This window comes from Orycteropus afer, unplaced genomic scaffold (genome assembly GCF_000298275.1).
Source record: "Orycteropus afer afer isolate SDZICR_OR568_19922 unplaced genomic scaffold, OryAfe1.0 scaffold00004, whole genome shotgun sequence".
NCBI lineage: Eukaryota > Metazoa > Chordata > Mammalia > Tubulidentata > Orycteropodidae > Orycteropus > Orycteropus afer.
In genome coordinates, this window is record NW_006921591.1 from 27696073 (window position 1) to 27714241 (window position 18169).

Consider the following 18169-nt stretch of genomic DNA (forward strand, 5'->3'; position numbering starts at 1 on the left):
AAAAAAAAAAAAAAGAAAGAAAAAAAGTAGAGGGAAGTGGATGGAAAAAAAAAGAAAAAAAGAACAAATAAGGGAGGAGGAAGAGAGAAGGACCCACCAGCCACTCCTTGGAAGGAAGATGGGGCAATCTACTTCCGTAGTGATACTGCCTCAGAAATCCAAGGAGGGTTCTCTATGAGTCGGGTCCGACTCGATTGGCCATAACAACAACACAACAACAAGCACTGATCTAGAGTATCATCATTTCCAACCATAATTCTTCTGGTTACAAGTTCTCTCCTATATTTTTTAATTAAAATAACTTAAATGCTTCTTTATAGATAACAGTTATAACTAGGATTGGACATGTTTCTGCCTATTTCACAAATACTTATTGATGAAATTGAGAAACCAACTTTTATAATATACTAGATGTTGTTTTTAGGTGCCATCAAGCTGATTCTGACTACTAGGAACCCATTTAACAGAATAGAACTGCCCGTAGGTTTACTTGGCTGTAATCTATGGAAGCCAGTTGCCTGATCTTTCTTTCTCTTGTGGAATTTCTGGGGCTTGAACTGCCAACCTTTCCTTTAGCAGCTCAGCACTTATCTGTTGTATCATTATTGAGCTATAAATTTGTTGGCTTTTCCAGGCCAGTTGATTATATTGTCTTGCACATCCATTTGCTACTTTTCAGTCACTACCAAAGAACTAAGAAGTCTACAGTGTTTTTAGAATCAAAGATAAAAATTACTTACTAAAGTGAATTTGTTCTAAAAAAAAAAAAAAAAGTACCATAAACATAAAATAAAATAATAAAAAAAGCAGCATAAAGCATGTACATATGTGTTTGAAACATTGGAAAATAAAGCTTACTCAAAAGGAAAAACCACACAAACACCCACACTCTCTCTCACACACATACCACCTTCCTTTGGCCTTACTACTATAATGACTTGCTGCTCTTACCTATTTGTTTGGAGTAGATACCTGATTTAATGAAACACTAGAGGGAACAGAATTTCTGAAATTATTCAGGGGTGAAACATATTAGAAAAATATTAGTCACTGAGTTTCATATCCAGTTGCTCTGTCTCTGCTTAGATTAACTGGTATTATTTCTTTCTCTCCACAAACCACACGAACACTCTCAGTGGTAATTACTAATTCTGAGTATTGTCATGAAAGTTTTAAAAGAAAATAAAAACATGCATGGAAAACTAACTAAAACTTTTATTATAAAAGTTATACCCCCTCATTTTAAGTAAATTGGAAATGGGAACATTTCAATTATGTAAATAAAAATCACCATAATTCATAAACATATTTCATGCTTAACATAAATATTGTTAACAGTGGCTGCAAAATAGTGTGTCTTATGGATATACCATAATTTACTAAATGATTCCTTTAATTTTGCACCTAGCTTTGTATTCTTATAAATAATGCTGCTTAGTGTCTACATCTTGGGAGCTCTGGTAGCATAGTGGCTAAAAGCACTTGACTGCTAACCAGAAGGCTAGCGGTTCAAACCCACCAGCCACTCCTCGGAAGGAAGGTTGGGCAATCCTACTTCCGTAGTGATACTGCCTCGGAAACCCAAGGAGGGATCGCTATGAGTCGGGGTCGACTTGACAGCACATAACAACAACAACAACAACAGTGTCTACATCTTAGTCCAATTTTAGATTATTTCCTGAGAACATATTTCCAGAAATAAAATTAAAGTGTCAAAATAATGAATAATTTTGAGCTTCTTGATTCATATTTCTAAATAGTTTTGCACAATATTTGGTACCAAAAATTAAAGAATATTCAGGAAAGAATTCAAGCATCATCTTTCACATTAAAATGAAATGGTTTTCAGCTTCATCATGGATCCATTTTCCATTCCTTTCCATCACCATCTTTGTGCAGTCCTTTGGCATATAACCCACTGCCACTGAATCAATTCTGATTTATAGAGACCCTATAGGATAGAGTACAACTGCCCCATGGGGCTTCCAAGGCTGTAAATCTTTACAGGAGCAGCCTACCTCATCTCCCATGGAGTGGCTGTTGGGTTCAAACTGCTGATCTGTTTTTGATTAGCAGCTCAATACTTTAAACACTATGCTACCAGAACTCCTTGGGAATAATCTCAAGGTAAAAGGCACCACTATTTGCAAAAACCAAAAACCCAGCTGACGTACTCATCTTTGGTACACAGAGAACCAGCACAAAATGTAAAGCTGAAAATAAACCACAAGTAGGCAGGGCACCAAGACTAAGTGCAGAGCCAAGGATCTAAAACCTGGCATTGGTGGAAATGGGAGGGCAAAGGAGAGGCAAATCCAAATCAAGAAAGCATCTCTGAAGCCAAAGGCAATATGTGGCTTCTGATGGGTCCCTATTTACTGGTGCCTGGAGGTAGCCAGCTGGTACATGGGCATAGGAGAAGGTCATGTGGGGACACCACCTGCCAACCTGCCAATATACTTTAGCTGGAAGCTGGGCCTGTCTGTCATTCCCTCAAAAAATAATGACACTTCTTTCCTGGGTATGTCTCAAGTGAAACCCCAAGGAGCATAATCTCAACTTTTGAAAGCCTCTTTTGGCAGAAATAAAACATAGTCAGTTTACACTAGTATAAAACTAGATGCCAAGCACCTAGTCTCCTTTCAGTTCCAGAAATGCAGCATTCTCTTCTCCCCAAAGCTCTTCCCCCATATTCTCTTCCTCTACCCAAATCCTGCTCCCAAACTCACTATTTCCTACTTATCCTCTGACTTTCAAATCAAAAGTTATTATGTGAATCTTTATTACATGTTCTCACAGCAACATGTACTAATCCTCCACAGCACTTAGTAATTGTGATTACCTGTAATGCAAGCTCTAGGTGAATATGGCCTAGACTATTTTTCTCCTTAACTGTGTCCATAACCATAAGGAGTGCTTTGGTCATCTAGTGCCACTCTAATACCACAGGTGGATAGCTTTAACAAACAGGAATTCATTCTCTTAAAGGTTTAGAGGCTGGAAGTTTGAATTCAAAGTGCCAAGTTCTAAGGGCTGGATGAAAGCCCCTTGACCTTGGACTTCAGCTCTGCTCTTGCTCTTGCTCCGGGAACACTGAAGCTAGAGGTGTCTCTTCATTCAGGCAGTTCCTTGCTGGCCACTGAAGCTGACAAACCCAAGGTCAACAAATAAAGTAGCATAGTCCCAATACTACCAAACAACATGGAAGACCACTAGTTCAAATCTAGAGACAGTTCCAAGATTGGTAGGAAAATATGGCAGGCTGCTACATGAAAATATTAGAAAAATATTAGTCACTGAGTTTCATATCCAGTTGCTCTGTCTCTGCTTAGATTAACTGGTATTATTTCTTTCTCTCCACAAACCACATGAACACTCTCAGTGGTAATTACTAATTCTGAGGATCGTCATGAAAGTTTTAAAAGAAAATGAAAACGTGTATGGAAAACTAACTAAAACTTTTATTATAAAAGTTATACCCCCAGCTACATGCAGCGTCCAAGCGTGCCAAAAATCTGCAGCAACCTTTCTCAAAACTTATTATATACCAGAAGTAGACCACACCCCTAAGACAGCTACTCTCCAGCTCCAGTAGATTCCACCATGGAGTTAATTACCAATCTCATCATGGGGAATAACTACATCCAGGCAGGAAGACTGGGCAATCTACTTCTGTAGAGATACTGCCTCGGAAATCCAAGGAGGGGTCGCTATGAGTCGAAATCGACTCAATAGCAGTGCCTTTTTGGGGTTTTTTTTTAGCTGCCTAGACACTCAAACCTGGGCCCAGCCAACTTGACAAAACCTTAACTGTCACAAGGAACAAGCCTAGCCCATATGAACTATATAACTAATATCTGATGAATAAAGAATAAAGGCACACATCTTCCACTAAATATGAAATAAATAAATAAATAAAAAGAATCCTTAATTTGATCCTACACTCCCTCAAGTTGTGAATTGAGAAAACAACTTTAGCTCGCAGGATGAATTTTTCTTGCAGTTGCTGACAGCATGCCAGTCACTCCTGGTAGTTTTCAGAAGAATCAAATTAGAAATGGTTGTACTCATTTGGATAATCACGAACTGGCTTTGAAAATTTCCTGTACAAATTAGATTGAATCATGATCATTTTTCCCTAGCTTATAAATGCTTGATTGGCTTTGTTTGATGCCTCTGGATTGAAGCTCAGCCTCATACCACTAGCTTTATTTTTTGACTTACCAGGATGTTGTGATGTCTGAATGATGATTAAAAACAAAACAAACATCCATAATGAAAATGCTTAGTGAATAGCAGCTCATCACAATAATATAACCCTTGCAAGTGGCACATCTTGGAAACTCCAAAACCTGTCAAGATGAGCAGAATTTCAAGCCAGGTCTTATGTATCCCCTCAGAGTCTTAAAATGTGGTTTACTGACTGGAACATGAGGATGGCCAAACCAGACCTATTTTCTGCACTTAGGGCTCAACCAAGGGATGTGCCAGGACATCATGGTAACTGTATTTGAGGACAAGAAAAAGTGGACTGCCTTCACCTTCCTTGTCTACCCAGTCAGTCTCTTCTGCTAGCTTCTGATTAGTTGCCAGGCTTGGTTCTGACTAATGCTTTGTTGCCTTAGTTTATTCCCACCCAACCTTAACTTATGACCTCAGATCCCCTTTCAACAAACCAAGTGTGGCCTACTTGCCCAGTCTTAGTCTCACCATGTGATGTGAGTGCACATCAAGATCTCATTGCCAAGCTGATGAGTAGCACTTGGTGAGTGAAATGAAGCCCTAGAATAAGAGAGGAGAGGAAGCCATGGGAAACAGTTTATAAACCATTGATTTTGCAGCTCTTCACATGTCTTTTACTTATAGCTTCTTTATTTTCAGATTGTCATGTAGAGTAGATGATAACCTTCTGCAGACTTCCATAAGACAGTTAAATGACATGAGATACTGGTAGTATGCAGTAATAGCTATCTTTGGTTAGTGAAATGAGTTCAAAAGGAAATCACTTGCAAAACCAAGATAACTAGAAAAAGATGGCACCTGTCATCACTGGCCAGTGATTGGAAGAAAAATGCCCAGAACTGAGAAACACCTATGAACACTTTCATTAGAGATGATTCCATTTATTCTTTACTAGCTTTACCCATAAATTATGAACACTTTCATTAGAGATGATTCAATTTTTTCTTTACTAGCTTTACCCATAAATTCTGGTAACACATATACTGCAAGTAAGGAAAAAAAAAAAAAAAAAAAAACTCTAGAAAAAGGGTGGATCCTCAGCTGGAAAATAAGGTAAAGGAAATACCTAAGTGTGAATATCAGGCAAGATTATCTTTGCTGTTAATGGCTACAGTTTGTCTTAGATTTCCACCACTGAAATAAGCAAAGGATTATATTCAGCCATAAAGCTGTAAAATGGGAACAACTTAAAGCATTTGCTCAGAGTGTCTTTCTTCTTGGTACTGATAGTTCTTTGTTCTAGCCTAGGAAATTAAAACATTTATGTCTTGAGTGCCTAAGGCACTTGACTGCTAATCAGAATGTTGGTGGTTCAAACCCACCAGCCACTTCTCGGAAGGAAGATTGGGCAATCTACTTCCCTTGTGATACTACCTCGGAAACCCAAGAAAGGGTCACTATGAGTTGGAGATGACTTGATGGCACACAACAACAACAAAACAGCAACACGTCAGAGCTGAGACATGGCCCAATATCAGGTGTTCAATGAGCAAGTGACAGACTCCACATTTCAGAACGTCTAACATCAGGTTGTTAGTTATTATTGATTTGGTTCCATTTATAACAGAAAAAAAAAAATGTCTTATGGTGCACTAGTTTTATGATCAATGGTATGTATGAGTTCATATTTGTGTCTATTGTGCCAACATATCTTACAGTTTCCTTTATTTTTGCTGACTCTCTATTTTACCAACTATGATGTATTGGTCTTTCCTGATGATGTGTCCAAAGTAATTGAGGCCAAGTCTCATCATCCTCACTTCTAAGGAACATATTGGTTGTGTTTCTTCTAAGACTGATTTGTTTATTCTTCTGTCAGTCCATGTTGTTGTTGTTGTTGTTATGTGCTGTCGAGTCAGACCCGACTCATAGAGACCTCTCTTTGGGTTTCTGAGGCAGTATCACTACGGAAGTAGATTGCCCAACCTTCCTTCCGAGGAGTGGCTGGTGGGTTTGAACTGCCAGCCCTCTGGTTAGCAGTCCAGTGCCTTAGGCACTACATTATCAGAGCTCCATAGTATATTCAGTATGCAACACTACAGTTCAAAGATTATCAATTACTCATATGCAAGTTCAACTTGAAACTGAAGAAAATTAAAACAAGTCCAGTAGAGACCCCCCCCAAAAAAAAAGTGATTATATACCACCTGAATTTAGAGACCAACTGATGAATAAATTTGATTCATTGAACACCAATGACTGAAGACCAGAGGATTTGTGGAATGAAATCACGAACATTATACATGAAGAAAGCAAAAGGTCATTCAAAAGATAGGAAAGGAATAAAAGACTAAAATGGGTATCAGAAGAAACTCTGAAACTTGCTCTGGAATGGAGAGTTGCAAAAGAGAATGGAAGAAATGATAAAATAAAAGACCTGAATGGAAGATTTCAAATGGTGACTTGAGAAGATAAAGTATTACGATGACATTTGCAAAGACCTGGAATTAGGAAACCAAACAAGAAGAACAAGCTCAATATTTCTCAAGCTAAAAGAACTAATGAAAAAAAATCAAGCCTCAAGTTGTAATACTGAAGAATTCTAAGAGCTAAATATTGAACAATGCAGGGAGAATCAAAAGAAGATGGAAGGAATACAAAGAGTCACTGTATCAAAAAGAATTGGTTAATATTCAAGCATTTCCGTCTGTAGCACATGATTCCAAACCAAAAAAAAAAAAATCACTGCCATCGAGTGGGATCTGATTCACAGTGACCCCTCTTTGAGTTTCTGAGGCAGTATCACTGCTGAAGTAGATTGCCCAATCTTCCTTCCAAGGAGTGGCTGGTGGGTTTGAACCACCAACTTTCTGGTTAGCAGTCAAATGCTTTAGGCATTACCCCACCAGAGCTCCTCCTAAAGCATTTATAGGAATTACAAATATATTATTATATAAGATCCTGTTACAGATTGTATTGTGTCCCAGAAAATATGTTTTGGGAATCCTAACCCATATATCTGTGATTATAATCCCATTTGGGAATAGTTTTTCTTTATTATGTTAATTAGGCCATATCAGTATGTTGTTGTTGTTGTTATGTGCCCTGGAGTCGGACCCGACTCATAGTGATCTCTCCTTGGATTTCTGAGGCAGTATCACTACTGAAATAGATTGCCCAACCTTCCTTCCCATGAGTGGCTGGTGGATTTGAACCGCCAGCCTTATGGTCAGCAGTCAAGTGCCTTAGGCACTATGCTACCAGAGTGCCTGTATCAGTGTAGGATGTGCCTTAAGCCAGTCACCTTTGAGATACAAATGAAACTGATTAGGCACAGAGATGCAAGCAGAGATTGGGGGAGGGGAGACAGATGCTATGTCACATGAAGATCAACCTGAAGCCAAAGAAAAGATGCAAGGACTTTTTCCAGAGCAAATGAGGGGTGGGGGAGGCTTCTTCTACAGCCAATGTTCTGAATCTGAACTTCTAGCCTCCTAAACTGTAAGAAAATAAATTTCTGTCTGTTAAAGGCACCCACTTGTGGTATTTCTGCTATAGCAGCTCTAGATAACTAAGACAGGCCTATACAGAGATTGGGAGCTCTGGTGGAGTAATGCCTAAGGCATTTGACTGCTAACCAGAAGGCTGGCAGTTCAAATCCATCATCCACTCCTTGGAGGGAAGATTGGGCAATCTACTTCCATAGAGATCCTGCCTCAGAAACCCAAGGAGGGGTCACTGTGAATCAGGTCCAATTCCATGGCAGTGAGAGAGAGATACAGAGATTAAACCATAGCTCACTACTTCAAGGCAGGGAGCTCTGGTGGTGTAGTGCCTAAGGCATGGGGCAACCTACTTCCATAATGGTACTGCCTTGGAAACCCAAGGAGGGGTCATTATGAGTTGGGTCGACTCGACCCCGGCACATAACAACAACAACAACAATCTACTTCCTCAGTGATACCGCCTCAGAAACCCAAGGAGAAGTCATTATGAGTTGGATCTGACTCCAGGGCAGTGAGTTTGTTTTGTTATTGCTAGGCAGTGTAAATAATATAATAAATATCCACAGGTAACAAAGCCAATGGAAAAGGCAGCCACCTATTTGAGTGAGGGTGGCTAGTGGGGGAAGAGTCAGGTGTTGGGGAGGAGGAAGATCTCTGCTGTATAATGAAGCAAGTGTGAAGAAGAGTGCAGAGACCTGAAGAGATGACTCCCAGTAGAGGAAGGAAGTGTGTTTAGGTGGTGAGTTTCCATACCAACAATACAAATTTACTGAATGAATGATCTTAAGAGCTCTGATTGTCTTCACATTTTAGTGAGTGTAGTACCCATGACTGGGAGACAACAAATAAGGCAGATAATATCTTACAGCAGTCAGGAGCCATCTCTGTTCTTTCTTGCTTGATGTTCAACCACACCATGTGCAAGCCAGAGGGAAGTGGGAACCGTGTGAGACCCTTTGTTGTTTTCTCCATGCACAACACCTCCTGTCCATGTTACCTGCACATCACCTGACAGGTTTTCTTCTATATGGCCCATGTACTTATTCCTCATAGCAATTATAGAACTGAGTTCTCTGTCTGCCCCCTAAAGTAAGAGCCTCCTTTGAGATAATGAAGCAATGAAAATTAGTATTCCTACACTGATGCAAATTTGATTATTGACCATAATTAGGAGGCCATTAGGCATTATTGGTAAGGTGAAAAAACGAACAAAAAACAAACTCATGGCCATTGAGTCAGTTCAGACTCACAAACTCTCTGAGTTTCTGAGGCAGTATCTCTATGGAAGTAGATTGCCCAGATTTCCTTCTGAGGAGTGGTTGGTGGATTTGAACCGCCAGCCTTCTGGTTAGCAATCAAATAATTTTCACTGATTAAGGTACAAAACAAAGTGGTTTATGTAGATATGGGCACTGTCCCTAAGTCTATAAACTGGTGTTTGGGTTTCAGAGATGTGTGAACCATGGTTAGAAAGTAAACTTCTTTGTTTGTCTGAAATAATAGATTCAAAGGGAATGTGTATATTTTCAGATTTGCAAAGAAAAGTCTTTGTGGATCCCCAGAGGAGTAATGTAAACATTGTTTTTGGGGTTCCTAAGGGAAAGATGGGTTTTCTACTATGTCTACACACTTCTGTAGCACCTGGACTTTTAGAGAAGCATGGGAATGAATAACACTAAAAGCTTAGGACATTGAGACATGCCTAGAAAGAAGGAGATGCCTTTTTATCAGGGACTGTGTGACCTGGGCAGTTATTGCCTTGAGGAGTCCTCATTAAAGTTGAGATAAGCAATCTCAGAGAGTAGAGTTCCATCAATCAACCACAACAAGGACAAGGTGGTCTAATGAGAAGCTCAACACCGAGAGTTTAGTTTCTTGAATATAGTTGTTAGTTGCTATCTAGTAGACTCTGCTTCATGGTGGCATGTTCATGATTGTTGATATGTCTGAGTTCATTGCTTTGGCTATTGTGTAGTTTCTTCTAACCTACGAGGTTCATCTTCCAGCACTGCATCCATAAGGTTATATTAGCTGATTTTCAGAAGTAGATCACCAGGCCTTTCTCCCTACTTTGTCTTAATTTGGAAAGTCCACTGAAACCTGTCCACCATGGTTGACTCTAATGGTATTTGAAATACCAATGACACAGCTTCTAGCACCATAGCAACATGCAAGCTCCTCAGTACAACAAACTGACAGATGGGTCAAGCTTGAATGCAGAGTGACACTCTTTTTTGGACAGTGAAAGAACTGTGTCTTATTGTTTTCTAGGGCAAGGTCATGTTTTTCTTGTAAGAGAGGGAAGAAAACAAGGCCCTTGACAGTGATAATTACTTCCTTTCCATTTTGCATGTGGGGCCAGGGCCAGGTGTTTTCCCTTGCAGGTTTGACTATAGTGGACTGTAGGTGTCATGACATACTTCACATTGATTGCATTCATCATATACATTTCATGATTATAGAATGCAAAAGACCAAGAAAACATTTATGTGTATAACTTTTACACCACCGTGCTTAGCACATTGTTTCACAGTGCTTGAGAATTCTTGATTGATTGTTGAATAAATGTCTCCTTCTTGGGAGAAGGATGATGAAAGTTGATGACTTAGATCAAAGATGTGTGTTAGGTAGAATATAGTCTGTCCACTTTCTGTCATCCTTTCTTTTGACAATTCCGAAGTAAATTGTCTTCTCGCATACCAATTTGAAATTATTGTGATGACTACTTCTCAACCAAAATGCTGTGTTGAGAAGGATTCTGGTTACAAAGGTCACCTCTGAAAGATATCAAATATTCCATATTGGTTTCCAAAGTGACATTTTTTTCATTGACCTGACTTTGTTTTCTTCATCCCTGTCTGTAGTGGATGAGGGACTTATTGATGCTTTTAACACAGTGTGGCACTTGTTCCAGCTGCATTCCACGTTGAAATGGGAATGCCAGTAGCAGGGGTACCAAGGAAGCAGTGGGAAGCTGAGCCAGAAACTGAGCCAGAACCACTCACATTTGCCTGGTGAATTGGATCAGATTTGTTATTTCCTATCCATTCAAATTTCTTCTCTCCTACTTGCCCTTGGATTTACCAATGAAGAACAAAGCAGGTGTAGGTTTCAACACAAAGATGTGTTATGGAGGACAGCCCTGAATAGCAGAGCACATGGTAAAGACAGAAAGAACAGTGTGCAGGGAATGTGAGGAAGGGAGGGAATTATGACTGACAGAGAAAAGGGGAAAGTCAGTGAAGAGAGTGGCATGGACCAGTGCATGTCATATTTCTCTGCCCCCTGTTGAACAGTGTTGATTACCACAGGTATTGCCTTACCTTAACCATTGAGGATTCTTAAAGGCATTTATTTTAAATTCTTGCCCTGGAATATATCCAGTAGGGATATTTTCATTATTAAAAAGAAATTGACCACAAATCCAAAAATGCACGTTAAAATAACATTGAGACCCCATGAGCAAATTGGTAGATTTTTTAATGTTTGTACTCAGGACAGAGAAGTGATGTATCAAGGATGGGGGCTAAATACATAAGCTTGCATATCAGAGACTTCCCTGTTTCTCCCAGCATCATTGCTAGTGGGAATATGGATCTCATGAAGTTACTCAAGCTTTCAGCTCAGTTTGTGCAACTTTCCAGTGCAGGAAATAATGCTTTGTAGTGTTGTGTAGAACACACAAGATACAAGCATAGTTGTTTTACTGTGCTTCACTTTACTGTACTTCCTGATAATTACATTTTTTACAAATTGAAGATTAGTGACAATGCTGCATTGATTAAGTCTATCAGCATCATTTTTTCCAACAGCATGTGATCATTTGTGTCTCTGTGTCACATTTATTTATTTTCTCTTTTAAAATTAAAGAGTTTTATTGAAGGAATGGTACTATATAGTGTGTTTCAGGCAGCACTTTGTGAATATTCATGAATGCAATTCCTCTGTGTCACATTTTAGTAATTCTCATAGTATTTCAAACATTTTCATAATGATATTGCACACTTATTGTTGTTATGTGTCGTTGAGCCAGACTCGACTCATAGCGACCCCTCCTTGGGTTTTATAGGCAGTATCACTACAGAAGTAGATTGCCCAACATTCCTTCCAAGGAGTTGCTAGTGGGTTTGAACTGCCAGCCTTCTGGTTAGCAGTCAAGAATCCTAAGCACTATGCTACCAGAGCTTCTGCACACTTATTAGATTATCCAAAAACCAAACCAAACTCAATGCCATCGAGTTGATTCCAACTCATAGCGACCCCAGGTTTCCCAGGTGGTATCTCTATGGTAGTAGATTGCCCAGTCTTCCTTCTGAGGAGTGGCTGGTGGGTTTGAACTGCCAGCCTTCTGGTTAGCAGTCAAATGTCTTAGGCACTATGCCACCAAACTTGCACTGAGAAACAAAAAATATATGTGTGACTCACTTTATTCAGATATTTGCTATATTATGGTGGTATGGAACCAAACCTGCAATATCTACAATGTATACCTGTATGTATATAAGCACTCTTCCTATTGGCTGTCATCGTAGAATAGTACAAACTGTGAGAGGGAAATGTTTGATAAAAATTGTATTGCAAAACATAAAAGATCTTTCAACCTCTGCCTCAACTCACCTTCTTTTTTGTCTCATCTCCTTCCAGGATCCATGGCCCTCCCTTCCCTACTTTATGCTTACAAATGACAATTTCCTTGCATTTTCCAGGAATATCGTTTTGCGTATTTCAAATGCAAAATGCTAATCAGTCCACACTCTTCCCTCTCCTTCCCCACGTCTTTCCACCTGCAAAATCCTGAAATTTCCAAACAAGGATAAGCTCACTTGTGAAGTCTTTGCTGATTCCTTTAAATATGTTCAGTTACTTTTCTCCCAGGCTCCCATAGGAGCTTGTACCTATCTCTATTTCAGCACATTCCAAAATTCAATAAAATCTCTTCATATGTACATCTTGGGAAGCTAACTCAATGCTGGAAACATAGTTGACTTGCAGTACATATTTTCTGAATGGGTGTAATTATTTCTGTATCTAGAGTATGCTGACATTTCCCATCCTCCTCCCTCCCTGAGGTCTTAAATGGCCCTTTTGCACTGTGATCTTTAAAGCAGGAATAGAAAACAAACTTGTGGGTGTATATGAGCAAAGCTGATTTATATTTTTTAAGATATTGAAGCTGAATATGGAATGATCCTGAAATTGACATCAGCTCCAGGAGGTAGTTTATATCAGCTGTTAGGTTGCAGAAATTTTAAAAAACGGGTTTTATATGTTTAATTTTTACTCTTTTCCAGGGCAATGTTACTTTTTCCTGCTCCGAACCACAGATTGTTCCTATCACATTTGTCAACTCCACATGCAGTTATTTGCTGCTGCCCGGGACCTCCCAAATTGATGGACTCTCAGTGAGTTTCCAGTTTCGAACATGGAACAAGGATGGTCTGCTTTTGTCCACACAGCTGTCTGAGGGCTCAGGGACCCTGCTGCTGAGCTTGGAGGGTGGAACCCTGAGACTCGTGATTCAGAAAATGGCAGAATGTGCAGCTGAAATCCTCACAGGTACCATCTGATGACACCTTCTCAATGCATTTCTGGTTCAGACTAATCAACACAGGTCCAGGTTCTGAAAGAAATATCCAGAATCCAGCTCCCAGGGAAGCAGTATGGGCCAGTATCTACACTTTTACCCCAAGTCTGCAGAGGAAGCTTCCCCCCCCTTTCATATATATATATATATATATATATATATATATGTGTGTGTGTGTGTGTGTGTGTGTGTGTGTGTGTATGAAAGGGGGAATATATATATATGAAAGTATATATATAAACTACTTTAAGAATTAGCTATGTGAACTTTGGTAGGTCTCTTAATTTCATTGCATCTCAGAAGTGGGAATAAGAATAAGAATAAGAATGCTAAACATTGTTCTCCCTCCTACTTTGGTGAGTAGTGATTAGGATCTTAAAAGCTTGGAAGCAACAATCTAGATGCAATGATGGGTCTGTCCTTGTCCAGAGCAAAGAAGAATGAAGAAAACAAAAAATTTATGGAAACAATTAGTCTTAGTGACTGGTACACCATGTGATCCACAGCCTATACAACTATGAGATTAGAAGAACTAGATGGTGTCCAGCTACCACGGTCAAACATTCAGAGGGAGATCTATATAGGGGATCCTGGATAGAGAGGGAAAACAATGTGGAACAAAATTCAAAATCATTTGGGGAAAAAAAAAGGGGACCAAGTTTGCTGTTCTGATAGAGCCTGGTGGAACCCCTGAGACTATGGGCCCTAGCTGCCCTTCAGGTCTGAAATTGAACCCACACCTGTGGCTTCCAGCCAAACACAAGACAGGCATATGAGCTGAACATTTACCTGAGGTAGATACACTCCTTGGAGAGATCAATCATGGGAGAAAGAAGGGCTGTTTATGCACAGCGAGACAGCTCAGCAGGCAGGAGTGCATGGAGGGATGGACACAGGGAAGAGGTAAGTATTGGGAGGAAGTGGGAGGGGAGCTGTTGCATTGGGCTAAATTATAGTAATGTGAAGAGACAAACTGCATGTGAACTGCTGTATGGAAAGTGTATTTGTTTTGTAAATTTCCACCCAAATCACAATAAATAAATAAATAAATAAATAAGAAGAATGCCAATCTAATACTATTTAACATAATATAACCATGAATAGAGAACTCTTCTAGATCATCTGCAGATAGGACATGGACACGTAATCTCATGAACTCTTCAGCATGCTTATTCAAAGAAAGTATTATCTCCCATTTTATAGATGAGGAAATGGAGAAACACAGAGGCTAAATAACTTCCAAAATCACATGTTCATCCGTAATTAACTGGATTTCATCCTGAATTTGTCTGACTTAAAGTCTATATTTTCTCCAAATACATAACCTGGAACTCTTTATAGCCTCAAAATCATGTTTCAAGTAAAAATTTGTTGTTGTGTTTGGGTGCCGACTAGCCAGTTCTGACTCATAGCGACCAAATATGATAAAATAGAACTAACATCATGGGATTTTCTTGACTATAATTTTTGTGGAACCTGATCACCAGGCCTTTCTCCTGCACAGCTGCTAGGTAGATTGGAATGGCCAACCATTCAATTAACCTGGTTCTTAACTGTTGCACACCATGACTCCTTAAATAAAATTTAGAGAGTTTTAAAAAATGTTTTAATAAAAGGTTTTAAAAATTACTAAGTGGGACAGATTCCAAGATGGCGGAATAGGCAGAAAGACTGCACAGATCCTCTTCAACAAAGAAAAGGGAAACCAATTAACACAGACACAGAAAATAATCCTGGACCCCTGAACCTTGAATGGAAGGATATAGAAATGGACTAAACCCCAACTAGCAGAAGAATCTGCATGAAAATACCAGAAAAGGAGACATATGGAGCTGTGGTCTGGCAGCGATCCTGAGCAATCCTGATGACACAGACAGCTTGGAGATTCCAGAGTGGTGGTAGGACCTAAGAATTAACCTATAAATCAGAAATGATAGCCAGAGACTGCACAGAGGACTGCTCTGGTGGCTGTGGAATAAAAGGGGAAACAGCGGTGGAGAGGAAGATGGGCTGAACTATGGACTTTTGCTTGTGTGGAGGGCACCGCAATTTTGAATGTTTACAAGCTGCTTGGCCATTTGGGATATTTAAAGAGATAGCACTCTGAGATTCCAGGGGCTTAAGAACAGGTTCTACTTGCCAGTAACCCCAAGGACACTCGGGATCTGCACAACTGAAAAGGTACAACATTCCTCTTGTTACTCTTATACCCCACACCTACTTGGTGAATGGAGTTGTGGCCATCTCCCACTCCCAACCACCTTCTGGACCTGTAGGAACTCCATCCCAGTCTGTGTGCTTGGACAGAGCCTGGGTTCCCTGCCCTGTCCACCGATTTTTTTCTTTTTCTCTTTCTTTTTTCTGGTGTTTAGTTTGCTTGTATTTGTCTGTTTTAAAACTACTACTATTATTAATACTTTTTGTCCTTTTTACTATTACTCTTTATTCTTCCCCTCCCTGCTCCTAGTTTACAGTTTTTTTTTTTTTTTCCCCCTGTTCCTGGTTGAAAAAAATAATAATAATAATTTAAATTCTTTTTTTTCCCCTTTTATCTCATGGTTAACCCCATTCCTTGGTTTTCTTCTTGGATTAATCTCATCTTTTTCCTCATTAGCCTCCTTCTCTACCTTTTTCTCTTAGTGCCCTATCCCCAGATACTGCAGGTCTTCTTATTTTTTTCTTCTTTTTTTTTCCCTTTTTTCTTTTTTTGGTTACTGTTCCTGTCTGTTTACATGGTATATTTTTTGTCCATGTGCTTTTAGTTTCTTGATGTTTATTCAAGTGTAATTTTTGTCTAACTGAGTGGGAAACCGGAACAGTCCCCATAAGATACAACTACACCCACACCTCTTGCAACTTCACTTACTGAGTGAGAGCCACCACCTCCTTCTCCACCAATGGGCCAACAATAAAAAAACACCAAGAAGAGCCTGATTCACCCTTGGCTACTCTTCACAAACAGTTAACAGAGATCTAAATACACCAAGATGTCTCAGAAACAGCAGACCATCACAGTCCACAAAAAGACACAAGATAAAGTGGTAGAAAGAAGAAAATAGGATACAGACTCAGAACGTATCCCTGAGGAAGAAGCAACATTGGAACTCTCTGATAAGGAATTCAAAAGAATTATCTTTACGTATCTTCAAAGGATCGAGAGACAGACCAAAGAAAACACAGAAAAAACATTAGAAGAATTTTGGAAGAAAATACAAGAACAAAAGGACAAAATAAATGAAAAATTAGAAATGATTTGAAATCTAAAGATAGAAATCCAGAAGATTAATATAAATTTTCAGAAATAGATAACACATTGAAAGAGCAAAGGAGTAGAATCGATGCAGTGGAAGACAGAATTAAAGAGATTGAAGACAAATACCTAAAAACAACTTTGGAAAGGGATCTATTAGACAAATAAATCAAAACAAAATGAAGAAAGCCTAAGGTTCATGTGAGATAACATCAAAAGGACTAAGCTACGTGGCACTGGAATTCCAGAACAGGAAGAGAAATATGAAACCACTGAGAAAATTGTCCAAGATTTGCTGGAGGAAACTTCCCTGATATGATGAAAGAGGAGAATATATTCATTCAGGAAGTCCAACAAACCCCAAACAGTATAGACCCCAAAAGACAATCACCAAGACACATCATCATCAAACTCATCAAAACCAAAGACAAAGACAGAATCCTGAAAGCAGCACAGGAAAAACAAAAAGTTACCTACAAAGGACAGCCGGTAAGAATAAGCTCTGATTTCTCAGCAGAAACCATGCAAGCAAGAAGGCAATTGGTTGGTATATATAAAACCCTGAAAGAAAATAATTTTCAACCAAGAATTATATACCTAGCAAAATTGTCCCTCAAATATGATGGTGAAATTAGGAGATTTCCAGATAAGCAGAAACTAAGAGAATTTGTTAAAACCAGACCCACCTTACAAGAGATGCTAAAGGGAGCCCATTGAACAGAGAAACAAAAATAGCAAATAACAACCAATCATTAATACACAAAGTGATATAACCCAGACACCACTGTTATGGACATATCCAAAGTAAAATGAGCTTCCAAGATTGTAAACAGGGAACCAGAGACATCAATTGGCAAGTGAGGACAATTACAAACAGAAAGAGGGAAACGACTGTGTAGTTACAGAACTTCTAAATGATGAGGAAGTTAAGAGAGTTGCAAGATAGAATGGACTGCTCTAAACTCGGGGAGAAAAGTATAAATCAGAGGATAACCTCAAAGAAAAATGATAAACCTTCATATCACAATAAAAAGGAGGATAAGCACAAATACTTAGCAAATACTAAACAATAGCAACAAAGGAAATGATTACACAATTCATAAACATAAGGAGCTCAGCACAGAAAATAATATGGAACAAAAACAAGGGATACCATGAAAAAACACAAACAAAATGATAGCAACAAATTCATATTTGTCAATAATTACACTGAATGTTAATGGATTAAATGCAGCACTCAAGAGATGGAGAGTTGCAGACTGGATGAGAAAACAAAACCTATCCATATGCTGCCCACAAGAGACACAACTTAGAGATAAAGACAAAAATTGATTAAAAATCAAAGGTTGGAAAAAGATACATCAAGCAAATGGCAACTGAAAGAGAGTAGGAGGGGCAATATTAATTTCTGACCATATTGACTTTAAGACAAAAACCACCATATGAGACAAGGAAGGACATTACATAATGATTAAAGGATCAATTGAACATGAAGATATAAGCATAATAAATATCTATGGACCCAATGAAAGAGCTCCAAAATACATAAATCAGACTTTAAAGAAGTTGAAAAGCCAAATAGATGACTCCACAGTCATAGTGGGAGACTTTGATAACCACTTTCTTTGAAAGATTGTTGTTCTTGTT

General features: G+C 39.0%; 1 protein-coding gene across 1 annotated transcript in view; it reads left to right on the forward strand.

The window, feature by feature from the left end:
* CNTNAP5 (contactin associated protein family member 5) overlaps positions 1–18169 on the forward strand; it is a 1495600-nt gene that overhangs the window by 598374 nt on the left and 879057 nt on the right. The window contains exon 8 of the mRNA XM_042780525.1: positions 12980–13244. Within this exon, the coding sequence (XP_042636459.1) occupies positions 12980–13244 (265 nt within the window). The remainder of the gene's footprint in view (positions 1–12979; positions 13245–18169) is intronic.